We start from the raw sequence: 16,059 nt of genomic DNA on the forward strand, positions 1-16,059 counted from the left end.
CTGTGATACTTCTTAGATGAGATATCAAACTGACATTCAAACTATCAGACATTAACAATGCAGCAGAACATCTTGGAAATGAAATGTTCCATAAGTTGAACAAATTCTCAAATTGTTCCATTTATTATTTAACATATAATAAACATTGCTGCTATGTATTGACAGTGTCCTTTCAGGTATAATTTAAGTAAATTAGTCCTTTACTTAACAAAATTAATTTTTAAGAATAAAAACATTTTTTAAAATAAACAAGTTAATTTTAATAACAAATCCATCATAGAAAACTGTCAGTGGGGATTGACCAAAGAACATATATGCATAGCCCCTGGACAAAGACAATAGGTGAAAGCTTGGGGTTTGGGGTAGGGGCAGGGACCTGGTAGAGGTGGGCAAAGTGGGGGGGAAATAGAAGATGTCTGTAATAGTGTCAACAATAAAAAAAAAGAAAAGAAAATAGTCAGTGGGCCAATGAAGAACTGATAAGATATAAAAGTCTCATAGTGAGTAAATTTCTATCTAACCTTTCAGAATGAGTTTGGAACCTTAACAATTTCACTGTCTTATGCTTTAGCATCTTCAAGTAATTGATGTTTGTCCTAATTTTTAAAAAATGTCATTTTATAATAATTTCAAACTTTCAGAAAAATTGTAAGAATAGTATAAGGAACTCCCATATACTCTTTGTCCCGATTCACCAATTGTTAACATTTTGCCCCATTTGTTTTATAATTCTCTTTCTTCACTTAGGTACACATATTATGATAATCCTTGTGTAAAAACCATTGTGCCAGATTGGGTTCTCCAGGAAACAGACCCCAAGGCTCAGATTGGTGTGAAGGAGATTTGCTGGGGAATGCTCTTGAAAACAATTTTTTTAAAATAATAGCAAATATTTATTAATAACTTATTATGCGTCAGGCACTGTGCTAAGCTCTTTATATGTTAAGTAGAGGCCCAATGCACAAAATTTGTGCACTTAGGGGGAAGGTCCCTCAGGCCAGATTGCGGGAGGGCACAGGCCAGGCAGAGGGACCCCACCGGTGCACGATCGGGGCTGGGGAGGGATGGGGGAGGTTGGCCAGCCAGGGAGGGGCCGCGGGAGGGCTCCGGGGTGTGTCAGTTTGTCTCAGTCCCAATGGCTGGACCCCAGCACCAGGCCTCTAGTATGCTAATGACATACTAAGGCCGCTCAGCTGCTCGCTATGATGCGCACTGACCACCAGGGGGCAGACACTCTAACTGGTAGTTTAGCTTGCTGCTGGGGTCCATTTTTATTTTACTGTACTTCTCAATCCCTTCACCTTTAAAAAATAATTTTTTAATACTCACCCGAGGATATGTTTTTAAAAAAATTGATTTTAGAGAAAGGGGGGGGGGGAGAGAGAGAGAGAGAGAGAGAGAGAGAGAGACATCGATCTGTACACTCCCCTCCCCCACCAAAGCACCACAATTGGGGATTGAGCCTGCAACTCGGTATGTGCCCTGACCAGAAATCAAACCCACAACCTTTTGGTGTAAAGGATAATGCTCCAACCAACTGAGCCACCTGACCAGGGTGATAGTCTCTATCTTTTAACAGAAGAGTTTAATTCACTGATGCTTACTGTGATTATTAATATATTTGGACTTATTTCTACTATATTACTTTTTTTAAATTTCCATTTGTCTCACTTTATCTATGCTTTCTGCCCTGATAATATTACATTTTTTTCTCATTTCATTTTTTCTCACTATTTTGGAATTTATGCATTCAAATGCATAAATTTGACCCCTCTTCTTTTAGCATTTACCCTTGGAAGTTTATCATGCACTCTATACTCCTTTTAGCATTTACCCTTGAAAGTTAACCTTTAAAAATAATATTCTTATCCTCCTCTAAATACTTACAAGGACCTTAGTACACTATAATTCCATAGACCCACTTCCAACTTCATACCATGGCTATTCACTATTTTAGCTGCCTTTTTTAAAAACTCAAAAATGAGACATTATTTTATACAGAAAGTGTTTGTTTTAATTTATGTACATGTTTACTAATGGTGTCTCCAACCATTCTTCTGGAATAATTTTCCTTCTTTTTAAATTATATCCTTTAAAGTAGGTCTCCTGGTGGTAAACTCTCAGTTTTTGTGTTTATGTGTAAATTACTATTTCACTTCCATCCTTGAACGATAGTTTTGCTGGGTACACAATTATAGGCTATTATTTTCTCTCAGCACTTTGAAAATAGAGCTGTAGCTGATGAGTTTATAGTAACTGTCATTTCTCTGGAGATGTATCTCTGTGTCTCAATATTGCTTTCACATTTTCCATTTACTTTGGACATATCTTCTAGTTCCCTAAATTAAATTTTTAAAATTTCATTGGTATTTCTGATTTCTGTAAGTTCCCATTCTTCAAATTCATACAATCATTCCTAATAATCTTTTTTATAAAGTAAAACAGTTTTAATTTTTAAGAGTCTGGTTGAGCTCAAAGAGCTGTGACAGATATAACTGGCATTTAAATAACTGGATTAATTTAGAGAAGAGCAAATCGGTTTTGATGGTTGTGCTTCAGTGTATGTATTTTTTTTTACTTTATTTTTTAGAGCAGTTTTAGGTTTACAACAAAATTGAGAGATAGAGATTCCCCATATACCCACTGCCCTACACATGCATAGTGCCTTCCCATTATCAACTCTGCATACATCCTTTATTTATTTAAATACATAGCTATTCTACATCACATATCTAACCTTTCAAATATATACAGTTTTGGGGAGACTAAATATGTTCTTTGCTAATTACTTTTTCCCGTGTTTGGCTTATTTGGATTGTGAGCTCATTGTCTAATTTTTAATTGGTGGGAATCTTATGAACCTAACTTGTAAATTGAGCAGGCTTTCTTCTTGCAGAGACACTGCCCAGAATCACCTTGGTCCCCCTTTTTTAAAAATATGTTTCTATTGATTAATTTTTAGAGAGAGATGAAGGGAGGGGGAGGGGAGAGGGGAAGGGGGGAAGGGAGGGGGAGGGGGAGAGGGAGAAACAACGGTATGAGAAACACTGACTGGTTTCTTCCTACATGCACCCCAACTGGGGATCGAACATGCAAGCTGGCCACGTGCCCTTGCTGGGAATAGAACCAGTGACCTTTCGGTGCACAGGACGATGCTCAACTGAGCCACACCAGCCAGGGCGCTTTGGCCTCTCTTGACTGTCTGGGGTCAGCATAGTAATCCCAGGCTTTCCTTCCCAATACTCAAGGCCGGCCCCAAATTCATTTTCTTAACTGCCAACAACTGACCTTAAGCAACTCAACCCCTACAGTCAGTCCCAAAGACACCAGCTTGAAGTTACTCTGACCCCAGCTCACATGTCCTGTTCTTATTCTGCTTATTAAAGTAGTTAATTTAATTTTCAGAAGGAGAGACTCTTATAGACTTCCCATACCTCTGGTGAGGCCAGAAATCTCTCAAATAGTGTATCATTTCCAGTCTTTGGTTACTGTGCAATAAATGGACTTGGAGCTCCTAGTACAGCCGTGGGCAAACTCCGGCCCATTTGAAATGAATAAAACTAAAAAAAAAAGACCGTACCCTTTTATGTAATGATGTTTACTTTGAATTTATATTAGTTCACACAAACACTCCATCCATGCTTTTGTTCCGGCCCTCCGGTCCAGTTTAAGAACCCATTGTGGCTCTCGAGTCAAAAAGTTTGCCCACCCCTGTCCTAGTAAGTCTATTGCCAAAAGTAGACCTGAATTATTTTTTTAGTAAAAAATGGCATCTAGTATAATTCTATTTTTATAAAAACAATTTCTTTTTAGTTACACATCTTTTGATATGATTATATGGATAGAAAGGTACCTAGAATTTATGTTCATCTGATATTATTAGTAATTATGGCTACTTCTGAGTGATGGGATTGGAAGTGACTGATTCTCTATAATGAGACTGCATTGTTTTTACAAGAATAGAGTGATTTTTTTTTCTGAAATAAAAACAAAAGAAAAAAAAAGCTGACTGGAACCAACTATTCTATTTTGATAATAGTGGTTGGTGTAGGGTGGAAGTGATATAAGTTACTGTTATTTTCATTTCTGTACATTTATTTACTTTAAAAAAAATTTTAAATCACTGTTTGACATTCATCAATGAAAATGTTTGAGTAGTAACCACCATTTTTACCATAAGCCCTGCTATCTAGGCTGTATGTGAAAAGGCAACCAAGTATGACTCCATACCAACTCTGTTAGCACAAAGTTCACTATAGGAATTGTGACAGAAACATTAGTGTTTTTGCTTATAAAAGCACTAGAGGCCCAGTGCACGAAATTCATGCATGGTGGGGGGGGATCCCTCAGCCTGGATTGCAGGCCAGGCCAAGGAACCCCACTGGGGCAGGATCGGGGAGGGATGCAGGAGGTTGGCCAGCTGGAGGGGCCAGCTGGAGGGACCACGGGAGGGCTCCAGGGCATGTCCAGCTCCTCTTGCTCAGGCTGGACCCCGGCAGCAAGCTAACCTACCCTTTGGAGCGTCTGCCCCCTGGTGGTCAGTGCGCATCATAGCGAGCAGTTAAGCGGTCTTAGCATATCATTAGCATATTACACTTTGATTGGTTAAATGGCCTACTGGACATTTAGCATATTAGGCTTTTATTATATAGGATGACAACTATTTTGAAGTTTAACTTTTGGTCCAACAGGAATCATACCATTTTTAGGAGACTATTTCCATAACATAGACCAGAGTAATCCTTCTCAAATACGGGTAAAGTTCCATTGCAAAGAATACTACTATTAAAGAGTTTTTTATGGAAGATTGGGCAACCAAGAGAAGTAATGCTTTGCTAATCTGGTTGTACACAATGACTGTGGTGATAGTTTTTCTAACTATTACCTCTAAAAAAAGGACCTAACTCTGATGCTTACAGCTCAGAGAAGCTGAGTTATAACTGTGCTTTATATACTTTTCTGTCTTGCCACCAAGCAGCAATTATCCTTCAGCTCATCTCTTCCTCAAAACATCAAAATCATCTAAACAAAACCACCCCAGCTACCTACTAGAATTAAAACTTGGGGAAAACATCCAGGAATAGAAAAAAGGAGTATAAGTAGTGATGTGTGTATAACACCTTCCCTAAATACCTCTTTTCCTCTGCTAATTTACAACAAAGAAGCTAGGCACAGCTGTTTCAGCTCTAGATCCTAAAGCCTGGAAATCATATTTCTAGCAATGCATTCAATTTTACATTTCATTATAACTAAATAATTTAGAGATGTCTACATTCCTGCTGATGGAAATTTACCTGCATGATACCATCACTTGCCTCTATTTTCTCTAACTCAAATGTTTTCAATTTCTCTTTCTTCTCCAATACAACATGTACTTACCCCATTTCCTCTCTATATTCTATCTTTAAACATTACCTTTCCCTCATTTCAATAACCCTAGAGCAGGTCTTGGATGCTTGGGTGGAAACAACTGTCTCTTACAAGCCTCCCTCCAGTTTGTTTCTCCTTCACTTCTACACCAAGCAATAATATCTTCCACCAACAGCTGTTTTCAGTAATAAGAAAGCTAAGTTCTGTGACTAAGCTAAACATCCCTTCTGTTCTCTGAGGCCTACAATGGTTCCTAGTCGCCAATTACATCAAATTGAAATTTCCAAATACTGTTCACTATGTCCTTAATGAACTGTGCTGAGTACTCTGAACTATCTGTTCACATTTTCCTACATATTCAAATCTATATTCTCTATTCTATATAATCTGACAACCTTGTATTACCATGATTAATTCATTTCTTGTTTATATTCTTTCCCACTATGGTCAGGACTATTTGCTGTCCTTATATTTATTTATTCTCTCCTTCCTCCTTAACTATAGATTTTCTAACTTTCATCTGGGTACATAGCTGTCCAGTATAAAGATTACATTACTCAGCCTCTCTTGCAGCTAGGAATGTCCATCTGACTAAGTGCTAAACAATAATATGTAAGCCAAATGTCATAAGCAACTTCAATAAATGTTCTTAAAAGGAAGGATCATTCATATTTCAACTTCTCCTTACTACTGGCTAGAATGCAGATGTGATCTGGATCATGAAATGGAAGTTATGTGCTGAGTTTGGTGGAGCAACAAGAAAGAGAGATCCCTGGGTCACTGACATCATCGGGAGCCATAGCAGTCATAGAATACCTAATTCTGGATTCCTATTATATACTGGAGGCCCAATGCATGAAATTCGTGTAAGGGGCTTAGCCCTCGCAGCCCCGGCTTCGTCCGAAAGGTTGTCCGGAAGGACATCCAGAAGGATGTCCAGAAGGTTGTTCGGCTGTCCTGTCTAATTAGCATATTATGCTTTTATTATTATAGACTAGAGGCCCGGTGCATGAAATTCGTGCACAGGGTGGTGTCCCTCAGCCTGGCCTGCATCCTCTCCAATCTGGGACCCTTTGGGGGATGTCCGACTGATATCCTTCTCACAATCCAGGACCACTGGTTCCTAACCACTCACCTGCCTGCCTGCATGATCACACCTAACTGCCTCTGCCAGCCTTATTGCCACCTAACCACTCCCCTGCCAGCCTGATGGCCCCCAACTGCCCTGCCCTGCCAGCTTGATGGCCCCCAACTGCCCTGCCCTGCCAGCTTGATGGCCCCCAACTGCCCTGCCCTGCCGACCTGATTGCCCCTAACCACCTCTGCCTCGGTCCCCACTACTGTGGCTTTGTCCGGAAGGAAGTTGGATATCTGGAAGATGACTGGTCACCCAGTCTAATTAGCATATTACCCTTTTATTAGTATAGAAGATATGTGCTACCATTTTTATGGCCTCTATTACTATCACTTGTGGGTGTACCAAATTCTAACTGATCCATCCATCTCTAAGTTTTTATTTGCTACTTCTCCTATCCCACTAAGAAGGCCCCCCCAATTTTTCCTATCTTCCCTCCTACCCCAAATTGTCAGTTCTCTTTCTTCCTTTAAAATACAGCTTCAGATTCAAACAAAGAATCCTACATGGAAAGGGTTAATATTGCTTAAGCGTACTTAATTAAATTATTATTCTTCGAACAAAAAACATACATAAATATATGGATAAGTAAAATTAAAAATAATGTAACAGATTTTTAACAAATTTACTACAGCTTATACACCCAAACATTCACTATCTAAATAGTACTCTTACTACAGATTCATTTTAATGATGCCATCATTCATTAAAATTTTTTGCACATTAAAAACAAACAAAAAGCCCATTACTAGATATTACCTCCATGGGAGTGGAAATAAACTCAATTTGCTTACCAGGCCTAGAACAGTATCTAACATATAGTAAGTAGGTACTCAAGACATATTTACAGTATGAAAAATATGAATTGTAGTAAAACGTCTTCATTTTAAGGTAGAATGATTTTTTAAAAAAGAGTCAAAAGTCATTTAGAGCTTAGTCTAGTGCTGTGGTCAGCAAACCGCGGCTTGTGAGCCACATGCGGCTCTTTGGCTCCTTGAGTGTGGCTCTTCCACAAAATACCACGTGCAGGCGCGCACGTACAGTGCGATTGAAACTTCGTGGCCCATGCGCAGAAGTCGGTATTTTGTGGAAGAGCTGGTATTTTGTGGAAGAGCCACACTCAAGGGGCCAAAGAGCCGCATGTGGCTTGCGAGCCGCGGTTTGCCGAGCCGCAGTTTGCTGACCACTGGTCTAGTGAATAAGATGTGTCAAAAAGCTGGGAATATCATTTTGGGTTAAAAAAAAGTAGTGACTATAAAATAATAAGCTAGATTTTTCTTATATGAATCATAAAACAGCTCAGAGATGAGCCAGTTCTATAGCAGTTCAGGGCCTCATTTCCTAAGCTTATAGTTAAGCATGTCAAGCTTGCTCCAGTTCCGGAGCATTTTGCACCTGCTGTTCCCTCTGCTTGGAACTCCCCAGCTATTACATGGATTACTCTTCCCATCATTCAGGTCTACCTTTATATATCCACCTCCTCCAAAAGGCCTTCCCTTACTACCTGGCCTAAAATAAAGTCATTCCTCTCCTTCTCTGTCCCCTGACACTGCTTTCCTTGTTTTCTTTTACAAATAGGAAATGCCATTTCACTATCTGACATAATGGCTTTTGTTTTGTTTTGTTTGTTAATATTTTTTCCATTGATTTTTAGAGAGAGTGGAAGTGAGAAAGGGAGGGAGAGAGAGAAAGAGAGAAACATCAATAAGAGCCGCTGTTTGACGACATTGCAACATTAATTGGCTGCCTCCCACATATGCCCCAATCAGGGCCAGGGATTGTGGCCAGGAATTGGAGCCAGGGATCAAAATTGCACATGCCCTTGATGGCATGTGACCCTTCCATGCTCGGGCAGACGCTCTAACCACTGAGAACAGTAGCCAGAGCCTGACATAATAGTTTTATATCTATTTTGCTTATGTGTCTTTAATATCTGTCTCAGTCACTAGAATATTTTCCCCAAAGGGCTTTATTATCAGAGCTATAGCTCCAAATTTCTACTAGACATCAAAATTTCAAATAATAAACTCAATACAATTATATTTATAATAGAAGAGAAAAGAAGAGAGAGAAGAAATGAAGGAAGGTACAAGACAGGTACCAGAGAAGTAGCAAAAGGGGTAAAGAAACTCTGGATAAACTACAATTGGTTATTTTACTGTTACTTCTTTTTTAGGGTCAGTTTGAATTCAAGGCTTCCGTGAGAAAATTTCAAAAAGGGTCTGTCTCTTTTGAGATATATTTCAAAGGAATGGGTACCCTAGAGGAAGAGGTTCCTCACCTTTTAGAAGCATTTGGTGGTATTTACTATTATAATTACAATGGCCACCTCTTTACTGTATTTCCATCTCCCCAGTCCACACAAGTACAGACTGAGAACTCCTGACCAAGTCAGACAAATACTTTAATGATTTCTAGTAGAATTGATTTGTGTTGGTATTACCATTAGCATTTTTATATTTTCATACTTAACTGACATTTGGAATGTCTACTCATATTGAATACCTGCATCTCTTTCAGGATCATGAAAAACATATTTACCTAAAGCTAGAGGTACAATACTTGTAACTAATTATATGTTACTCCTACTAAGCCCCTCACTTACAGCACAAAGTTTAGTTCTGTTCAAGGGACAATGATCTAAGTCACATTTCATTAATGTTTCTGTTTCCTCAACCTGTCCATTCCTTAAACACAGCTTATCCACACAGGGTTTGTACTGTCCTTTATGTTGTAGCAAATTTGGTAGAAAAAAAATTCATTTTCCTGCTTTCTAATAAAAAATAAATCCCTTTTTAAGAAAAGTTCAGTAGTCCAGAATTAACATTTTAGTCAAAGGAAAGTGTTATGTGCTGGGGTCCAACCCCAGCGGGTCCAGGGGTCCACAAAGGTGTGGACGGAGTCGGCGAAGAAGGAAGGACACGGAGACAGCGTTCAGTTGATCAGCAGCCTAGCCAGGATCTCCAGCCAGGATCTCCAGCCAGGTTCTGTGGCCATGTTCCCTCGCTAGGTTCTCCAGCCAGGTTCTGTCCAGGTTCTCCAGCCAGGTTCAGTCACCAGGTTCTAGTCAGGTTCTCTTGCCAATTTCTGTAGTCAGGTTCAGTCCAGGATCTTTTGCCATGTTCTCTCGCTAGGTTCTGTCTCTAGGTTCTGAGGCCAGTTTCTGTCCAGGATCTTTTGCCATGTTCTCTCCAGCGAAGTTCTTCTGTCTCTAGAGAACGTTCTGTGTAGGTTCTGTGCCTAGGTTCCGTCTCTCTTGGTTCTGTATTCTAAGTTCTGTGTTCTAAGCTCTGTATTCTAAGTTCTGACTCTTGCTGTCTTGTTACATCTGTATTTATACCAGTTGATTCAATCCTATCAATCTCTATTACAAAGGTTAGGGCGTTTCTTATCTCCATTCCAGGGAGTAAAGATTATGTAGCTTAAGCATGATTGTTCGTAGTTAAAGTGATTAATTACCCACCTGGCACTTAGTTAAGAGGTTTTCTTCCCTCCCTAACTTCAGGGGAAAATCCCTACCTGGGGAAACAACCTTTCTCAGAGACCTTGGTTAAAACACATAGTGCCAAGAAGGTGAGCAAACATATTAAGAACAGTATGCCATATATGCCAGGTCCCTTGAAACAGCAAGCATGGACCAGCTCCCGGCAGTTATGTAACACAAGGCATTGTCCTAGAAGAGTTTTAGAGCAATTTTGAAATTTTGAGGCACATTTAAGAAAATGTCAATTTCTTGATTTATAGAATTAAATGGCACAAATGCACACATACCCAGTTCCTAGTCTCAGAAAACAGTTCTTACTGACATTCCAATTTTAATTATAATCTTAAAAATCAATCAGGATGCAAAATAGGGTAGTAACTTATTTAATTCCTTTTAAGCTCAAAATCATTTTATTTGAATCCCAGATAACTGCATTCAGAAAATAGCCATAAAATATTTTACTGAATATTATTCTTCATCTTTGTTCACTAAAGTATGATGACTAATATAGTAGTAATATTAGAACTAGTCTTATATTAACAAGTTTGTACTACAAGTTATGTATTATATTTTTTAGTTGTCCTTAAATACCTATTGCATATTAGGCCAATGTTCATTATATGCACTTATTTTACATAGCCTTGCAACCTTAAGAAGCTTACACTTCTCTGAGGCAGGAACTTCTGGTGTGGGGGCAGAAGCCCAGGCTGTTGGAGAGTTACCTGTATGAGGTAATCTTTTAGAAAATGCCATAGAGTAGGAGCTACGCCGTCTAGTCCGACATGCTACTTCCCTCTCTTTATGGAGCAATTGCTCATCCATCAGCAATGTTATGACTTGCTTAGACTTTTCCCGGATATGATAACCTGAAAAATACATTGAATATGCATAGAAAAAATATTAAGGCTACAATTAATTTCTATTCAAAAGAAAATTAGGAAAAATGAATATGTGAGCAAAGTGAAAAAAACCTGTGGCAAATGTAGAGGGAAACCTAAAAGTTTCATTACAATTATCAACAAGCTAGAAGCCTGATGCACGAAAATTTGTGCAAGAATAGGCCTTCCTTCCCCCGGCTGCTGGCACCAGCTTCCCTCAGGCCCGGGCTTCATCAGGAAGGATGTCCGGAATAATGTCCAGAAGATGTTGGTCTAATTAGCATATTACCCTTTTATTATTATAGATACTCCTTTTCTTATACTTCAAGAAATACTTCAATAAATATAAGGTGAAATTATTCAGGCATTGGCATTACATTTTTTCACTTTAAGTATAATTTTAAAAGCACTACATAATCTGCAATAAGTCAAACAAAATTGGCAAAGTGGAGGAATGAATTAGATCTAGATGTACTGACCTAGATGAATGACCACGGTATATGGCTAAAGATTTAAAATAATATGCATAGTATGACTCAAATCTGTAAAGCATAGGGGAAAATAAACCAGTATTTGTATCCAGGAGAGAAAGGTGGATGGATGGACGGATTGATGATGGATGGATGGGTAATGGTGGGGCAGGCAGACACGCACTGTGTACCCAAAACATTATTAACGTGTTACCTTAGAGGGGTACAACTACCGAGGAAAAGAAAAGGGCGGGCAACTGGCTTTTCTTTGACATAAACTCCTCGCAACTTGATGCCGTTAACAGAGTGTCAGAGCCCAGTCTAAGACCTGAATTCCAACCATGCTGCTGCCCTCTAGCACCTGTGTGACTCTGAACCAGGTGTCTGCCTGGCCTGAGTTTCCTTCCTGAAAAACAGTATATCTGTTCAGTCTAATTCACAGATATAAAAGTTTACTCTTTCAAATATGTGGTAATACTATTATTATTCTCAATCTTTTTCTATGAGAAATGATGTAAGAAATCCCTGCCCTGACCGGTTTGGTTCAGTGGATAGAGCATCGGCGTGTGGACTGAAGGGTCCCGGGGTTCGATTCCAGTCAAGGGCATGTACCTTGGTTGCAGGCACATCCCCAGTGGGGAGTGTGCAGGAGGCAGCTGATCGATGTTTCTTTCTCATCGATGTTTCTAACTCCGCATCCCTCTCCCTTCCTCTGTAAAAAAATCAATAAAATATATTAAAAAAAAAAAAAAGAAATCCCTTACTTCTCCACATCTTGGGACCAACTTATATTAACATTTCATGTCATTCCAAGCCTTCTTTGAGGTAAGCTGAAAAGTCCCTGAAGATCCACTATTATGTTCATTTTGGGCTCCAAGTGCGATGAATTAAACATTAATGTCTCCAACTATAATTTACTAGTAGTGGAAATAATTTGAAATGGTCAAATTCAAGGTATACAGGGGGTGAGCAAAAGTAGGTTTATAGTTGTATGGAAAACACAGTAATTAATAAATATGATATAAGAATAAACTGTTTCCACATACTCACAACTGTAAACCTACTTTTGCCCACCCCATATTTAGAGAAGAGGGGCCAACAATGTTCTCTAAATGCCAGTCATTTCATCAAGGATTGATAGGGATCATGTAAGAAACCTTTGCTCAAGCTGCCATCTTTTTCAAGATTATTTTATCCAGTTTCACTTCTGAGTCATTTCTTCCTTTCAAACTCTCTTATAATTGCTTCAAACCTTATCAATCTAAACACTTTAATTTCCTATAATTAGCTTGCAGTTTATAGCCAAAAAATCCAGTGTTTTGGGTTACCACTCATTGCCGCATGATAGGCAGTCTCCTTAGGGGACTAGAAACACACCAGACACTACCTTCCCCCACCCACCCCATAACTGACAGAGCTTAGTTTAGGTGGGGAATGAAAAACTTGTTTTCCCTTTAATTTCAGGAGCTCATCTCCTTCCACTTTTCCCCTCACTCCCTCTACTCTAGCCCCCCTGGCTGCCTTATTCTATAATCCTACCACGCTCTTTGGCTGTTGCTTCTACCAGGAACTCTTTGCATGGCTAGATCCTTGATTCATTCAGGTCTCTACTCCAATGTCACCTTCTCAGAGAAGCCTTCCCTCTGCTCACCCTCTCTAAAATAGCCCCAGCCCATCAGTCCTCCCAAGCTCTACTTTATATTTCACCTTGGCATAATCACTATCTAATATTGTATTATATATTTACTAGAGGCCCAGTGCACAAAAATTTGTGCACTTGGGGGGGGGGGTAAGGGGGGGTCCCTCAGCCCGGCCTGTGCCCTCTCGCAGTCTGGGACCCCTCAGGGGATGACCACCTGCTGGCTTAGGCCTGCTCCCCGGGGTATTGGGCCTACAATGGCAATCAGACATCCCTTTGGCAGCCCGGCAGCCCTCAGGGGATGTCCACTTGCCAGCAGGGAGCAGGCCTAAACTGCAGTCGGACATCCTTAGCGCTGCTGAGGAGGCAGGAGAGGCTCCCACCACCACTGCTGTACTGGCAGCCATCAGCCTGGCTTGTGGCTGAGCAGAGCTCCTCCCATGTGAGAGCGCCCTGACCACCAGAGGGCAGCTTCTGCATTGAGCATCTGCCCCCTGGTGGTCAGTGTGTGTCATAGTGATCAGTCATTCCCAGTCCTCCTGCTGTTAGGGTCAGTTTGCATATTACCCTTTTACTATATAGGATAGAGGCCTGGTGCATGGGTGGGGGCCGGCTGGTTTGCCCTGAAGGGTGTCCCGGATCAGGGTGGGGGTCCCGCTTGGGTACTTGGCCAGCCTGGATGAGGGGATGATGGCTGTTTGCAGCTGGTCACACCCCCTTCAGGGTGGGGGTCCCCACTGGGGTGCCTGGCCAGTCTGGGTGAGGGGCTGAGGGCTGTTTTCAGGCTGGCAGGTGACTGAAGCTCCCAGCCTCTCCTTTTTCTTTTTCTTTTTTTATTCTGGGATTTATTTACCTTCTATAGCTGTCACTGGAGCTGAGAGCCGGCTCCAGCTCTGAGACCGTTGCTGGCTGAAAGCAGGTACCTGGGTATGTTTAGATTCTATAATTGAAACTCTGTTGCCATCACTGGCTTCTCTAAGCTCTGAGGCCGCACTGGCTGAAAGTAGGTACCTGGGGTTTGTTTAGGTTCTATAATTGCAACATTGTTGCATCCGGAGCTCAGAGCTGGGCTGCGGCAGGTGGGGAACCTTGGCTTCCTCCATCACTGCAGCAAGCAAGCCTCATGTTCGCTTCAGCTGCCTGGCTGCTGGCCGCCATCTTGGCTGGCAGTTAATTTGCATATCTCGCTGATTAGCCAATGGGAAGGGTAGCGAAGTTACAGTTAATTACCATGTTTTTCTATTAGATAGGATTTGTTTATTGTTTCCTCACCTAGAATATAAGCTCCATTAAGGCAGAGAATCCCATTCATCCAGCATCTTCATCATCTAGAAGAGTGACTGCAATGGTAGATGCTTAATAAATATTTACTGAATGAATGAATCAATAAAAGGAGCAAATTACCAAAAATCTGAATTTCCTTCTTGACATAGTATGAATGGATAATGAGAGCCAATTTATAACCTAGCTGCCTAAGAAGTAGCAATCTGCAGCATCAGTAAGGTCAAATCACAGGAGTTGACAGAAAATTGGGAAGAAATCACCCAGACACGAACTTCCTGTTCACGGCTGCCCACTGCCCTGGCTACCTCCCCTCCGTCCTTGAGATGCTGAAGAATAGAAACCTGGCTGTTCTAAAGCATCAAAGTTGAAAGTGAAAAATTTCAAGAACCCAATAAGTCTGTTTCAAGGATGGGTTAAATAATAATAATAATAAAAATAAGATGGCATGTACTTCACCTCCAACCAACATGTTTTTGTGTCTTTTTTTTTTAGAGAGAGTGGAAGGGAGGGAGTGAGGGGGAGAAAGAGAGAGAAACATCAATGTGAGAGAGACACATCTATTGGTTGCCTCCTGCCCACAGGAGGGAATCGAACCTGTGACCCTTCAAGGCTCGGTCGACGCTCTAACCACTTAGTAACACCGGCCAAGGCTAACCAATATGTTTTTAAATAAAGGAAAGGGGAGGCCAGGGGAAGGTCAATGGGGGGGGGGGGGGAGGAGACATATGTACTGCTCTTTGTAATATTTTAAGCACTAAAACAAAATTTTAAATAAATAAATAAATAAAGGAAAGAGGACACAGAACTAAAATAGACTATTACTGGAAATAGGATAATCTTAGGCAGTAACTTCTTTGTATCAGAGAGAGAGAAAGAAAAGAGAGCGATGGAGAAAAGGAGAGGGTAAAGAAGGGAGATATAGAGAAACAGAGAGAGGGAGAAAATATGGCTTCTCTGAAACAAGATACTATGTAAGAGATCAATATCCAAAGATATTGTATAAAACACATCAAGATGAAAAGTTTGCTAGTTGAGGTAAAGGTTAAAGTAAAAATAAAATTATATACTATTTTTAATTAGGAATCTTTGGCTATAAGCAAAAGAAGCTCAATTTGAATTGGCTAAGGCAAAGGGCATGGAAAAACCACGGGTTGCAATTGGGCCTCAGGTCCAAGTGAAGCAGAAACTGGAAAACTACCAGGAAGGACTCTTTCTTTTCTCCTCTCCCACCTCTGCTTCTCTCTGTTTTATGCCTTCATTTTCTCCTGCTGCAGACCAGCTTCTTCAATCTGGATGTGGATATGGCCACAAACAGCTCCAGGTTCACCTCATAGTCTGCCACCTGAGAAGTCTCCCTCTTCTTTCCTTCAAATTTGAAAAATCCAGGAGAATAACTCTGTCCCAGCTAGCAAGTCACATGCCCATCAGTATGGCCAGAGAGTGAGATGTTACCCTTGGCAACTCCCATTAGAAAGGTAGAGTGAGGGGAGGATCAACAGGATAGAAAAGTGAACAAGTAGAAGACCAACTGAGTCCTCCTACCAAACTCAAAGCAGAGGACTTTGAGGATATGCAAATCAGAACAACCACGCAACAGACCAATACCCAAGGTTATTCACATTTAAACATTCTGAACACTTATGTTTCAAAAAATGTTCTAAAGAGTGGGGGCACAAGTGAAGAAAAAAAGAGACAAGGACCCTAAACAAGATAAATCCAGAGAAAAATAAATACTTTAAAGGAGATAAAGAAGAGTGACGTGCTAAACATTAATTTGGGGAGTGGTCAAGAAATGTCTT

General features: G+C 40.5%; 1 protein-coding gene across 1 annotated transcript in view; it reads right to left on the reverse strand.

Annotated features, from left to right (window-relative positions):
* Positions 1 to 16,059, reverse strand: part of ENTHD1 (ENTH domain containing 1) — an 82,452-nt gene that overhangs the window by 61,517 nt on the left and 4,876 nt on the right. Inside the window, exon 2 of the mRNA XM_036301863.1 lies at positions 10,712 to 10,855. Within this exon, the coding sequence (XP_036157756.1) occupies positions 10,712 to 10,855 (144 nt within the window). The remainder of the gene's footprint in view (positions 1 to 10,711; positions 10,856 to 16,059) is intronic.

Source organism: Myotis myotis, unplaced genomic scaffold, assembly GCF_014108235.1.
Source record: "Myotis myotis isolate mMyoMyo1 unplaced genomic scaffold, mMyoMyo1.p scaffold_m19_p_3, whole genome shotgun sequence".
Classification (NCBI taxonomy): domain Eukaryota; kingdom Metazoa; phylum Chordata; class Mammalia; order Chiroptera; family Vespertilionidae; genus Myotis; species Myotis myotis.